Here is a 13,155-nt window from a genome sequence, read left to right on the forward strand (position 1 = left end):
TTGTTTAGCAACACCTAGTCTAAATCTCAGCTCACTGTGTGCTCTGTGAACAGAGGGGTACCTCGGGAGGGTGATTCATGATCCTCTCTCAGGCATTTTAGGATAGAAACATCATCTCTCTCTCCATTGACTTTAGATGGAGCCCAGGTGAGGAGCTGTAGTTATAGACTGAACATAGTGCTGATGCTAAGGGAGATGAATCCCTCCAGTACACACTGGAGAGGAGATCTCCACTCCATACGACATGCTTATATATCTATTATGTAAGCATGAACAAAGCTGAGCTATTTTCAACTAATATTTCTATCATGGACTTCATTGCTGTAAGTTTTATGGCTGAAAAGCACTGAGGATCCTTTCAGCAGTAGCTGATACCAGCTGTAAACTTGCTTTCTTACCTGAAAAGACTGCAGGAAGGAATTGAAATAGATGAAGACAATCTGGGAAATGTCATCTTCACCAGGATTGACAAAGAAAAGCATATAGGTGATGCCTAGCAGTGGCAGAAGAACTAACGTTGCCTTGACTGCCTTCCTGTGGGCAGGAAACAGAAAACACAAGTGAACACAAGAAAGAACAATTGTTATCTGAACCACTGTAGACTGACGAGTCCAAACAAATCACTCCTTTAGTGGAGAGAGGGGATGACTCTCAGAGCAATTCAGAGGGAACTGAAGTACCTACATCGGCTGGAGAGGGAACGTCGGTGCCTTCTTAAGACAGTTCAGCACCTGCACATGTCAAACAGCGTGAGAAGAAAACAAAAGGACGGCCTAAGACATGTCTGCTCATGTCCAATATGTACAGTCACTGGGGGAAAGAAGCATTTTAAGAGAGAAATTCACATGTCAACTTTTGTCCGGTGTCTACCATGAGTGAATGGAGTTAGGGAACACAAGTACTCCCTCTGGGTACCTCCGTCTCTCGAGGCATGCTGCTAGAGCACACGCTGAGGATAGCACTGGAAGCCTATATTTGCACAATAGCCAAGTAATTTGAGCTTTTTCCCAGGAGGACATCCAAGTTTTAGACACTTCTCAGCCTGCCTGCACAGTAACAGTCCCAAGGTTCGTGACCAGCTTATTGTATAACCCAAGATGGAGGCTCCTAGGGTCCTAAGGCAATGAAGAACACAAGTTTCTTAGGGCTCAGGAAAGGATATTTAAGAGGGAGCCTGACTGCATGTCCGAAAGGCTCGATAGAGTTTAGCGGGGGAGCAGGGAAAGAGTGACAGCCTCCACTTTGGGTTGTGAAGCCACAGGAGAGTTTGCCAGTTAACACTTTCCGACCAGTGCCTGACCACTTGGAGAAACATGTTCTGGGAAAGCCTTTGCCTTTGAATCCAGCTGTTTGTCCCCACACTCTGAACTCCAGGGGACAAATGGGAACCTTTTCTATATCCTTCCCTTGCTCCCTCTTCTTCCTCCAGACAGTTTCTGTCCTATCAATGAGGCTTGCATTAGGCTGAAGCCTTGAGATTCTCCGCAGATTTGATGAGTGATTTTGTATACCTCAGGGAGATGCGATAAGTGCACAATTTAGCTGCTGACCAGGGCAGGAATGCTGTGCCTATGAGACCTGCTCTACGCCCATCTTTTGATTCTGTCTGGAGCGTAAATGCTTTCTCTCTCTCTGCAATACCTGCACACTTAACTCAATTGCTTCGGGCTGTCTTATAAATAATAAACAAGCAGGTGGTGCACAATAAAGCATAAGTGATTATTAACAGAATTATTAGGGGCTAATCTTTATTGGTGCTATAATAGTGTCTTGGGATGTCAGCTGCAGAACAGAAATTGTGCTAGATACTGTACAAACACAGAAGACTGCCATTTTGCTAAAAGTCTGTATAAATCTCTGTATAATGCCATAAGAGGCAGATAAAGACAGGCAGGTAGGCAGGCAGGGGAGCACAAAAACATTGCCAGTGTCAGGATAGCGTGACAGTCTTAACAAAGTAGCTGCCACATCATTTAATACTCGCTTAACAAATGTTTGGAGTACTCAGCTTTAGAGCAGCAAGACTTGCCCCAGGCTTTCCTGGAATTATATGGCTTTCTATTTAGGTTGTGAAAAAGAAGATTCCCTCATAGAGCTTGTAGTGAGGATAAGATCACCGTCATCTCTTCAAGGATGAAGGCAGTTATTTTAGATTGCCTCAGAATCTGGTATCTCTAATGCTCCCTGCAAACTGTGGAAGGGATAAAAAGGTACTGAGATTTGAAACAGAGTTTTTTCAAGCTAGTTTTAGTTTTATGGCAGGAGGTTTGAGCATGAAAAAGGGGTATTTTTCCCCTTCATTTCTCAGGAAATGTGCAGAGAAGAGTCTGAACAAGAAAATCAGACCACTGCATTAACTTCACATTTGTCCCCAAACCTCAGACGGGAATAAAAGGAAGGAATCAGGCAAAACAACAAAACCTCATTACTGAGCAAAACTGCCTCCAAAGTCAAGAGCAGGCTGATTTGAGGACATCAAGATTCAAGCCTCAGCTTTTATCTAGAAATGATTTAGAGGATTGTGACCAATCTTACTCCACAAAACCTGTGCTACTTCCCAGTGTGAGGACCTCTCTGTCCGTAAATGCTCCAAACATCTTGCAAGATACTGCAAATGGTAAGAGAGGAAGGGCAGTCAGCATCTCCTGATCTCTAAGAATTTGCTTTTGGACTGTTTAGGCTGATGTAAGTCCACACTGCTGCCAGAAGGGGCCAGGCCCCCCTGCTGTCCTGGGCTGAACATTCCTGTCTTCTCCTTTCTGCCATACTAGTGCTTGTGAGGTTGCACAGCCAGACAGCTCAGGAAAGAGATCCACCTGAGAGGCCACCCCATGTAAGGGTAATGACTAGTTTCGGATCAGTTCCGTGATGCAACCCATTGAGTGATTACACTAATGCTGGTACCAGCTGAAAGGAGGAGGCACAATCGCTCTTAATTCCCATACCCTACGCTTTAAAAAGAACATTAAACCCTACTGTAAATACATTTATGTGCACAGTAATAATCAACAATGATGATTGATTACAGGTATGATATGAATGTTTTGGCCCAGGCTCTGTTCTTCTTTTACTTCTGACTTTGCTAGGATATTAGTATGAAGAAGGATCTTAATATGCATACGCACATGATTTATTGGGAAGTCTTGATATTGTATTGTTCTGCAATAAAAGCTAGAGACTGGGACAGAGAAGCAACCTAGTAGGGACTGAACACTTTTTCACTGATTCTCCAGATTAGCTGAATGAATGGTCTAGTCATCAGTGAAAGGAGTTATGACATATTTATATGATACAATACATATGTTTGTGTACATATAGGAATTGGGAAAGTTCCCATCCTGAGTTGAAACTGAACCCTTCAGATTTCATTGGAAGGGGGAAATTTCACGTGTGTGTTGGGGCATGAGCAAGCCTGAAGGAGGTAAAGAGGCTGGTGGCTGCAGCAGTGCACGTGTCTCTGTGCCTGTAAGCCTAGGCTGTTTGCACTGTTTGGATATTGAAATGGAGTGGACAGAAAAAAAGCAGGCATGCTTTTATGGTTAACCTGCAAAAATAAATACTGTGTACCTAACTGTATGCGCTCAAGGGGCAAGACAGACACCCTCTGAGATCAACAGTGGCATCTGGAAAGACAAAGATGGGTGTCCTGGTTTCGACTGGGATAGGGTTAATTTTCTTCCTAGTAGCTGATATAGTACTGTGTTTTGGATTTAGGATGAGAATAATGTTGATTACACGCTGATGTTTTAATTGTTACTGAGCAGTGCTTACGCTAGGTCAAGGACTTTTCAGCTTCTTATACTGCCCTGCCAGCAAGGAGGCTGGAGGTGCACAAAAGCTGGGAGGGGACACAACCAAAACAGCTGACCCAAACTGGCCAAAGGGATATTCCATACCATATGATGTCATGCTGAACAAAAAAACTGGGGGGAACTGGCTGGCGGGGCACGGCCGCTGATCGGGAACTGGCTGGGCATTGGTCAGCAGGTAGTGAGCAATTGCACTGTGCATCACTTGTTTTGTATATTCTTTGATTGTTATTATTATTTTCCCTTCCTTTTCTGTCTTATTAAATTGCCCTTATCTCAACCCATGAGTTTTACCTTTTTTCTGATTCTCTCCCCCATCCCACTGAGAGGGAGAGAGTGAATGGCTGTGTGGTGTTCAGCTGCCTGCCGGCTTGAACCACAACAATGGGACAAGGACAGGGCAGGCAAGGCAGTTCTTTGTTAACGTCACAAGTAGCAAGAAGCACCAGCTGACTTACCTGTACTGTATTGTTTCTGAAGTGGTTGAAGCTCTCAGCTTTGTCATTAAAATCCTAACTATGTTAAATAGAAATACAAAATTTATCTGGAAAAGAAGGAAGAGAGAGGAAAAATGAGACCAGTGAGTCAAATAATGGCTTAAAGGATGTGACACACCTTACAAGGCACAATTTGCAGTTCCAGTCTGATTGAAAACAGCCTCATGGTTTTACCATTGGTTGCAACAGACTCAGCAGTTTACCAGAAATATCAGATTATGCAGCAAATATCCAACAGCTATTAATGTTTTCAAAACAGCAATGAAAATGGAGTAGAAAATTAATGGTCCCAGCAAGGAATTTATTTTTACTCCCTTTTACTCCTTTCCTGGGTGCCACAAGGATCTAAGGGTGGGATTTGTTTGGCTATTTGCATCTGTCTCTGGCTCAGCTCATCCAAGGCTCCCTGCGTAGAGTATTTGGCAGCACTGTGCTGAGCTGATAGGGCAGGCGTTTGAAACCATCCTCCCGTTCCACAGGAGGCTGTAATGGTTAGGCAGGGCTCCCCAGACCCAAAGTACAGACTGCATTGCAGAGATCTGAATGTGAGCTAGTCACACTGGACCCCCTTTGTATTCGGTAGAGGCTATACATTGCATTCCACATGAGACATTTAAAATGGAGCAGATGAATCATACCTGAAAAATGCCTATTTTTTTGCACTGTCTTTAAAGGTGAGATGATGGTTTTACCACTTCCCTTTTTAATCTGCTGAACTGGGTAATTATTATTTCTGTTACAATCTCACCACTGAGAATTGAGATTTGCTGTAATTACTGTTGTTGTAGCATCTGCTAGCGAGTTTCTTACATAAGTTTCCTTATGTAAGGAAAAAGTAAACTAAAAAAAAAAATGAAAAGAAGATTCTGATTTGTAGACTGTGATCAGCAGAAAGATTTGGCACCTAGGAGCAAGTTTTGGGTTGCTTTCAACACTTAAAGTAGGGTAGCTTACAACATACTGATCTGTCTCAAAATCGTCGGCAATGTACACTGTCAGAAGTACAGAATTGTTATCTCAGGATGGCTGAGGTCACAACTTAAGCTTGTGAGAAGATATTTCTCTCACATGCATTTCGAGAGTCCCAGGGCTCCTGGCATTTTGCGGTCTATGAATGGAACAATTCTGTGATTGACTTCCAACTTTTTATTAAAGCTGTAGCAGAGCTGCCAATTTAAAGGTGTTCTCAAATTATGCTCTTTTTTTTTTTCCGTGCAATGTGCTATATTTCAATGATTACAGTATCTTGGCATCCATCATATCATCCCCTGCGGTTACTGTAACATGGTTTATAACAAATGGTGCAATAAGCACCTGAATAGACACTGGCAGCATTGGGAATTATGTATATTAAACACTTATTATGTGAGATACAAAAATGCTGCTCTAGGAGTTAACATGTGACACTTTTTGAAATTATTTTCTTAGCAGAGCAGGGCCTTAGGGAGTATAAGAAATAAATAAAACAGTGCAGTTTGTATACTTGTTCTTGCTAGAATTGCCTTTGTCATACTTAAGAGCTTGAAGTCAACTGGTTCTCACTCTATCAGAGACAAAAACTGCTTCATATCACTCGTTTGACTTGAATCTTAAACTCCTCACTTTGGTGATTGCACCGTTCCTCAATACCAGAAAAAGAAATGTTCGTGCAGTGTCTACTGCGGGGGGTGGGGGTGTTCTTCACCCATAGAAAGAAAACTTCTGCCTCTGAAATTCTGCTACCAAATCTTGAGGTTCTTCGTCAGCTCAGAGCCAGGTTTGGGTTACTTCTATCGAGGATGCAAAAAAGGTACCGATCTAAAACTTGCCACTTTTGCAGTCATAATGGAAGGTGCCAGATGGAATTATAGACTCTTAGGCAAGGGCAAGTTCCAAAAGACTAATCACATGGGATTAACATGATGAACTGGACTGGAGAAAGCATTTTGAGTTTCATGAGTCCTACTTTGATGTGACAGCAGGGAACTGGAAATTCAAATTGCCACAGGCTGCATCAGAAAAATTAGAGATTTTGATCTTCTCTGAAATTAAATTGCAGAAGTGTGATTCATCAGTCCAGAAGGAGAATTACTAGCTGAAAAGTTTGGGAGTTACTTCACTAGAAATACTCTTATTCTATATAAATCAGTTTTTCATGCTCCCACTTTTTCCCCTAAGCTCCCCCATCCAAGGTTTGCAGAAAGAAAACAATGATGACATACAGAAAGAATGTATTAATACTTCTCACCTAGATTTTCATGTATGTTTGCACAGATCCCTGGTGACAGCTGGCTTGCTCATCTGATTGGAAGCATTAATACTGATTGTCTCAGCGGAAGTCACTGTGTGTTGGTTACCACCAAAAGCTGAGCATCCCAATGGAGGCCACATTCAGGGGGACAATTCAGCTCCCCAAGCACAGACCACAGTACCATCGAGGCACTTCTGCCCAGCTAAGGCCTATGGGCGGCACTGGTACATGTGACACAGGGCTGATAAGAGACCACAGCTGTCTACAGCAGCAACAGGAAGGCAGATACATTGATGGTCACTTTTAACAAGCTGCCCAGGTGTCAGAGGAAAGCCTGCTAGGGACATCATTTCTATATATTTCTATTTGGGTGCTGGTCTCTTCTCCCACGTAACAAGCGATAGGACAAGAGGAAATGGCCTCAAGTTGTGCCAAAGGAGGTTTAGGCTGGACATTAGGAGAAATTTCTTTACTGAAAGAGTGGTCAGGCCTTGGAACAGGCTGCCCAGGGAAGTGGTGGAGTCACCATCCCTGGAAGTATTTAAAAGACGTGTAGATGAGGCGCTTAGGGACATGGTTTAGTGGGCATGGTGTGTTGGGTTGACGGTTGGACTCGATGATCTTAGAGGTCTTTTCCAATCTTAATGATTCTATGATTCTATGATTCTATAACATTTTCTAGGAGAGAGGAACACTGAGGCCAGAACAGGGGCGTAGACCACTCATCCTGAGTCCTCTTCCTAGTTCTTGCATTGAATACGCTGCATATCCTTAGTCACATGGGCAGTGTTCAAGCCTGTGGGTCTGAAGACACTAAAACACTAAAATCCGCCTGAGGACGTATTCAGTAATCTCAAGTCTGCATTTCAGAGTGACTGTCACCCTGCCTCTTCCATTAATGTTTGTAGTCACATACTTGTCAACAAGGTGGATGGTCTTGCAAACATCTTATTGTTATACTGTTTTCCTTCCATCTTTCTCCCAACGTTCGCCTTTGCTGTGCAATCTTTCAAACGCTGGAGAGGATGCTTTAGGTCTCACGCTTGCAGTAAAACCGAGTAGTCTTGTACACAGCCCTAAGGTAGATATCTACCCCGAGCTAGTTATCACCAGTTCCTTTAACAACCGATGGAGGAAAATAGCTACTTTTACATTATAGTTCCTCCTGTCTATTTGAGATGTTTACTTCAGCATGAGATGACTCTCCCCACTTTGAAGCACCTCTTTATGTGATTTGCATAGACGGACCTGTTGGGAGGGCATATATTATAGGGCTGTATTACAGGGCTGCATTTAGTTGCCTAAACACAGTCACTGAGAGCCATTTTTGGTGCCAATGGTGTATCCTGCCTGACCTGAAACTACTACTTAGAACGGCATGGGCTTTCCAGAGGATCTGTATCCTCTCCGCCAGACCCATGTGGGGCTGACAGAGCATCTGAAAAGGTACTATGCACCTATGTGTAGGCAAAAAGATCTCTCCTCTGAGTTAGATTAAATAAATCCTACCTTGATAGTCTTAATCTTTCCCAGTGGAACAGCTATGAATACAAAGCCACACTGATTTTTGGAAAAGCACGAAGGAACACAAGACGACTTCTTTGGTTAATGGTTGGCTGCCTTAACCCATTTGGCACTTTGGTGCTGCAGTAATAACTGTCATTTACAGAAAATCTGTCCCACTGCTCACCCAAGGCTCCAGAAACACTGATCCCAAGTTCCACCTTACCTAACTGCGGAAACAATCTCAGACCTGGGAGTTTGATTTCCTGTTCTGCTCCTCATAAATGGCTGCTCTGTAAATAGCAAACCTGGATCCAAACTCGTCTGGATTCTTAGGGATGGTCCCATTTAAACTGGTCTGAACTCCAGACCTGACATTTACTCACACAATTACACTTTGTTAATGTTTAATAAATTAATTTAAAATGCCCGTCAAAGCGCTGGTAGTCACCTAAGGACAAATGTCAGACCTGACACCCAGTCATCTGATCACCCTGCATACCCTGATGTGTAAAGAAAGAGCGTGAGGACAAATACTCAATGACACCATCTAAGTACAGAGCCCTAGCTTTCAGCAACAGGCAACTCTGAGGACTTTTTGAGACAGGCATTAGAGACTCATCTCTGTGCCTCAATGAGCTTTTCCTCTCTGAATGGGTCTAATCCATTAACTCAATTTCCTCTTGCTTTCATCTTTACAACACCCAGTGTCAGTGGGTACTACACTTCAGCAGTTCATGAGGAGGAGAGAGGAAAATTTGAAAAGAAAATAAATTTGCCTGAAAAGCAAAGAGAAACACATTCCAAGAGAAGGAGGGCGGAAAAAAATAACATCAAAATTTGGTCTGTCTTTCCCTGTAAACCAGAGTCTTGTTTTTTTAAAAAGGCTGGTAAATGGGACAGGGGGAAGTAGAGCATCCTGGGCTGGCTGGAAGGTACTGGAAAAGTGAGTCATATATATCAGCCCAAGAGATGATGGCTGGGACGCAAAGAGGATCATCAAGTGAGGAGAATCCTATGGACTGTTTCATGGATAAAGTAAGGTTAGAAAAATCATTCACATCTCCCTCTGGCTTTAGAATCTATGAATAATGTATGCAGCTCTTTCAAATCTTGGTTTTCCACTTTCTCACAGGGCTACTTTCCACTGCTGTCACTACTGCACCGGGACAGGACATGAGTGCAGCCTTTGGCTTGTTACGCACAAAGCTCCTCTTATTGCCTCCATCCCACAGGCTTTTTCAGGAAAAAAAAAACCTAATTCTTTCCCATACTAGATTAGCTACCTAAAAGAAAAAAGTGAAGTGACTTGGCCTTGCCTATAAAGCGATTCCATCACACAGTGAGGATAAGAGGAGTAAAAGCATAAGGAGCTGAGTTGGAAGGGCATAATTTCGTTTTAGATTACTTCTAGGAAGCTGGTTATCCCAGGCTCTATTTATATTCAGTGAAGAGAAACAGGCACTTTTCAACAGTGCCTCATTTGACTTATTTTAAATGAGTGGTTTTGGATAAATAGTGCTTGGACTTGAACCAGTTGCCCACAAATCATCCAGTGATCTTCAGATTGTCCAGGGTATCCCACCTGAGCTTAAACTGAATGGATGTGGCTGTATCTACTGAGGATCTGTGACATTATATTATATGAAAGCTTAAAAAATGTTTTGAGGCACCAATCAAGGGTTCCCTTTTGTCTCCATTAAGGTTTCTCTGGGAGATCTTTAAGACTTGAATAGGGTAATCTCTCAAAGGCAGAACTTGGCAAGCAAAAAATTCCAAAGCAAAAGATGCAAATGTGGTAACATCAAAATACTTGTTTCTGGGTTTGCCTACTAGAAACACATTTCAGTGTGTTAAATTTTAATGATTTATTTTAAAAGAACACTCCTCCATTTCAGAAAGACATTTGGCTCAGTAGGAACTTTTAGTAGCACTCAAAGAGATCTAATCTGAAAATAAATTTTCACCTATAATCAGATGGATTTTTATTGTCCATTTGTCCACACTGGGCCTGACACCACAGCTCACAGGGATGATAGCTTGAGTTCATTCAGGACAGAAGACACAATCTGGGAATCAAACAGGGAACAGGCTGCTGCAAAAAGCTTGCAAAAGCTGAAGTCTTTTAAAGGAAAATGGAGCTATTTTCTCAGCTGGAGAGAATCCATACAGTTCTAGTGACTACCAGATTGATTCTGATTTACAAGCAAAGAAGATAAAGCCTCTGGTGTTTATTCATTATATATATATAGTAGCATTTCAAAGGAAGAAAGATCTTACTACTGCAAAGTGAGTTTTCCTAGAAAAGAGCCTCTGTACTGTATCTAGCAAAGTACACAATTATTTGTCAAGGACTTTCTTGTTATTATTGGAGCTCTGTGTCAACAAATTAATTTCTCTCAGAACTGGACAGCTCTAACAAAACCCACACATCAGTTCCATAAATGGAGACTGATGAATGGAGAAGTAATGATGACAGGCAGTGCATCCCTTTTATTTATTTTTAATCTCACTTGATATTTTTATTCATTTCTGTTTATACATGTTTTCTGCTTCATAACAGAAAATAGAACTAAGGATTTTTCCCTTGATATTTATTGATAGATAAAATTAATCCAAAGGTAAGGTCTTGAAGACAAAATAAAACAGCTTATTTCTTACTATCTTACTTTTATTTATGATGTGCCAAGAATACCCTTATTGCTGGAACAAGACCCTCTCCAACTACAGATGGGAAAGAAGTAGTTTTCATATCTTGCCAGGGCTTTGGAGGTTTAGTGTTTCCATTTCTAAATTGGGATGAAAATTCAGAGCTCCAAAATGGAGTTATAAGCCAATGATCCAAAAAGCATTTAGACCACCTGTTTTGGCACTGATCAATTAAAATCTGAACATACAAACCCAGAAGCTCCTTTGAACCAAAAGAAACTTTTCAGTGAAAGATTTTGGTCATAAAAATTTTCTGTCATAAAAACCAAACTCCATTGTTAGTGAGATGAGATAGCCAAAATATTCCAAGATGCACAAAAGACGGAGCTCTGAGTGTGAAGGCCTCTTTGCAGTTTTCCTTAAGCTCAGGAGTTTAAATGGGAAGTCATTAAGCTCTTCTTCTCTTTTGAGAGTTTAATGGGCAACTAGCATTTATTTTGCTCATTTCTGCTGGGCTTCCTATTTTATGCTTTACAGAAGGCTTGTACTTCTGTGCTTCCTAGAATGTTTGCTCCTCTTCACTCCCAGGAAATATAAATATTATTCTATTTAGACTTTGCATTTTCATGCAATGTGGTAAAATCCATCCCAGGATTAAGCAACCCAAATTGGCATCAGAGCAGTCATTTTAGCTGGAGCATTATATACTGTCATCCTGACCTCAAATGAATAGTTTGCCAGTTTATTAATGCCTCGTTTTAATTGTTCTATCATACTGTCCTGACATAATTCTCAGACAGGGCCTTTTATCTCAAAAGTTTCCCTCTCAAAGGTCACAGGCACCACAGTGACTCCTTTTGGCATACAGCAAAGTGCTGGAAAATGCTATCTGATCAGGAATAATGAGATGTGATTAAGAAGAGCAAAGCATAATGTGGTGGATGGTCATGAACAGGGAGACTGTGGAAGAGACTCCCTAGGGAAGCAGTGAAAGCAATTCTTCAGGCAAGCAGAGAAGGACTACACACATCCTGAAGATTGTACAGGATGGAGTCGTGCTTTGGTGGGGAAGGGAGAGAGTGGGAAACGAACAGACACCTTCGTTACCTAATGTCTGTGTTACACACCAGCACACAGACCCTTGTCTTTGCCCACATTGTCACCTAAACCCAAGTTCAAACACAACTCCAGTCCTAGTTGAGATCACATCATTTCCCCACTAGAGCCCTGCATCATGCATGACCATGTCCACAGTCTCTTTTCAAACCTTACAACCCCATCTGTGACCCTCTTACTACTGTGCTGGTCCTTCTGTCTCTCCTGAAACATCTTGTATTCAAAAAGCTTTGTTAAAGAAACACACTGCAAGTCAACTACCAGGGGGTCTCTAGTCACATGTGACTCAACAGGGCTTCTCTCCAACTATTTCACCTGAAAAGCCAGGAACAGACTGAATGTTGCAACACCAGTAAACACATACCCTTGCAAAAATAACAATGGCACACAGAAAGTTCTTGCCTAGAGGGAGTGATAGCCCCTTGACAACCAACTCATCACACCAGCACATCGAAGACGACCAAGATGACATGACAGTGTAAAGCATGGGCATACTGCTGTGAATAATTCACCTGGCAGTTCCTCAGGCTGGGCAGGTTCAAGTTGCCATGTGTTGACAGTAAGAACCACAAGAGAAGACTCGAGAGAGAGTCTTCTTCCAAAGAGGAATCATCCAGCAACTCGCTGATGAAATGCGATTTCCCATCTGGATAGTATGAGCAAGACTTGACAGGATTAATTTTGGAGAAAGTTTTCTGGGCAACTGCTGCTGGTCATATGAGTTTCTTATTGGTTGTGGAACATCTCACAAATAGAATTAGAAATTATAGAAAGAAAGAGACATTGTAGGAGTGTACGTGGTATTGGACACCTTTTTTGACACTATTGACTCCACAGGAAGTCAGTAATAACAATGATGGCAGAATTGAAGATAAATTCTGGATGGACTGTAATCAAATTAGAACATTATCTTTATCCTATGTGTAGCTATGACAGCATGCTTGCAAATCAGTGAAAATTATGATAAATGTCTTGTAAGAAAAACTCAGGGATATCAACAGTTAGCAGGTCATGAACCACAACCTTGGTAGCAGTGGAAGAATTGGGAATCTGTAGAGAGAAGGAAATTTTTAAAAATCAATAGGAAAACTAAATTAATCAGCAAACCAGTGTAGAAATAAGGTGCAAAGGGGAAGAATTACATGGTTTGTGAAGTCCTCTGAAAGAGTCAGCATGGGGACAAGGGAGATCCAGCTCATAGTCTACTCAGGTTCCTGAAAGGAATTCAAATTTGTTTCTCCAAAGGCTCCTATAGAAATTTGGCTGTTAGAGGTTTGGAGGGAAGAGCATTGTGCATAGAAATAGAAGAAAGGAAGGGTAGGAATATATGTATATAGTCTGTTTTCTCAAC

At 41.8% G+C, this 13,155-nt stretch overlaps 1 protein-coding gene across 1 annotated transcript in view; it reads right to left on the reverse strand.

Annotated features, from left to right (window-relative positions):
* Nucleotides 1–13,155, reverse strand: part of CRHR2 (corticotropin releasing hormone receptor 2) — a 117,690-nt gene that overhangs the window by 15,017 nt on the left and 89,518 nt on the right. The window contains exons 9-10 of the mRNA XM_075144284.1: nucleotides 4,268–4,353; nucleotides 399–534 (exon numbers count right to left, since the gene is read on the reverse strand). Coding sequence (XP_075000385.1) covers nucleotides 399–534; nucleotides 4,268–4,353 — 222 coding nt within the window. The remainder of the gene's footprint in view (nucleotides 1–398; nucleotides 535–4,267; nucleotides 4,354–13,155) is intronic.

The sequence above is a fragment of the Calonectris borealis genome, chromosome 2 (genome assembly GCF_964195595.1).
Source record: "Calonectris borealis chromosome 2, bCalBor7.hap1.2, whole genome shotgun sequence".
Classification (NCBI taxonomy): domain Eukaryota; kingdom Metazoa; phylum Chordata; class Aves; order Procellariiformes; family Procellariidae; genus Calonectris; species Calonectris borealis.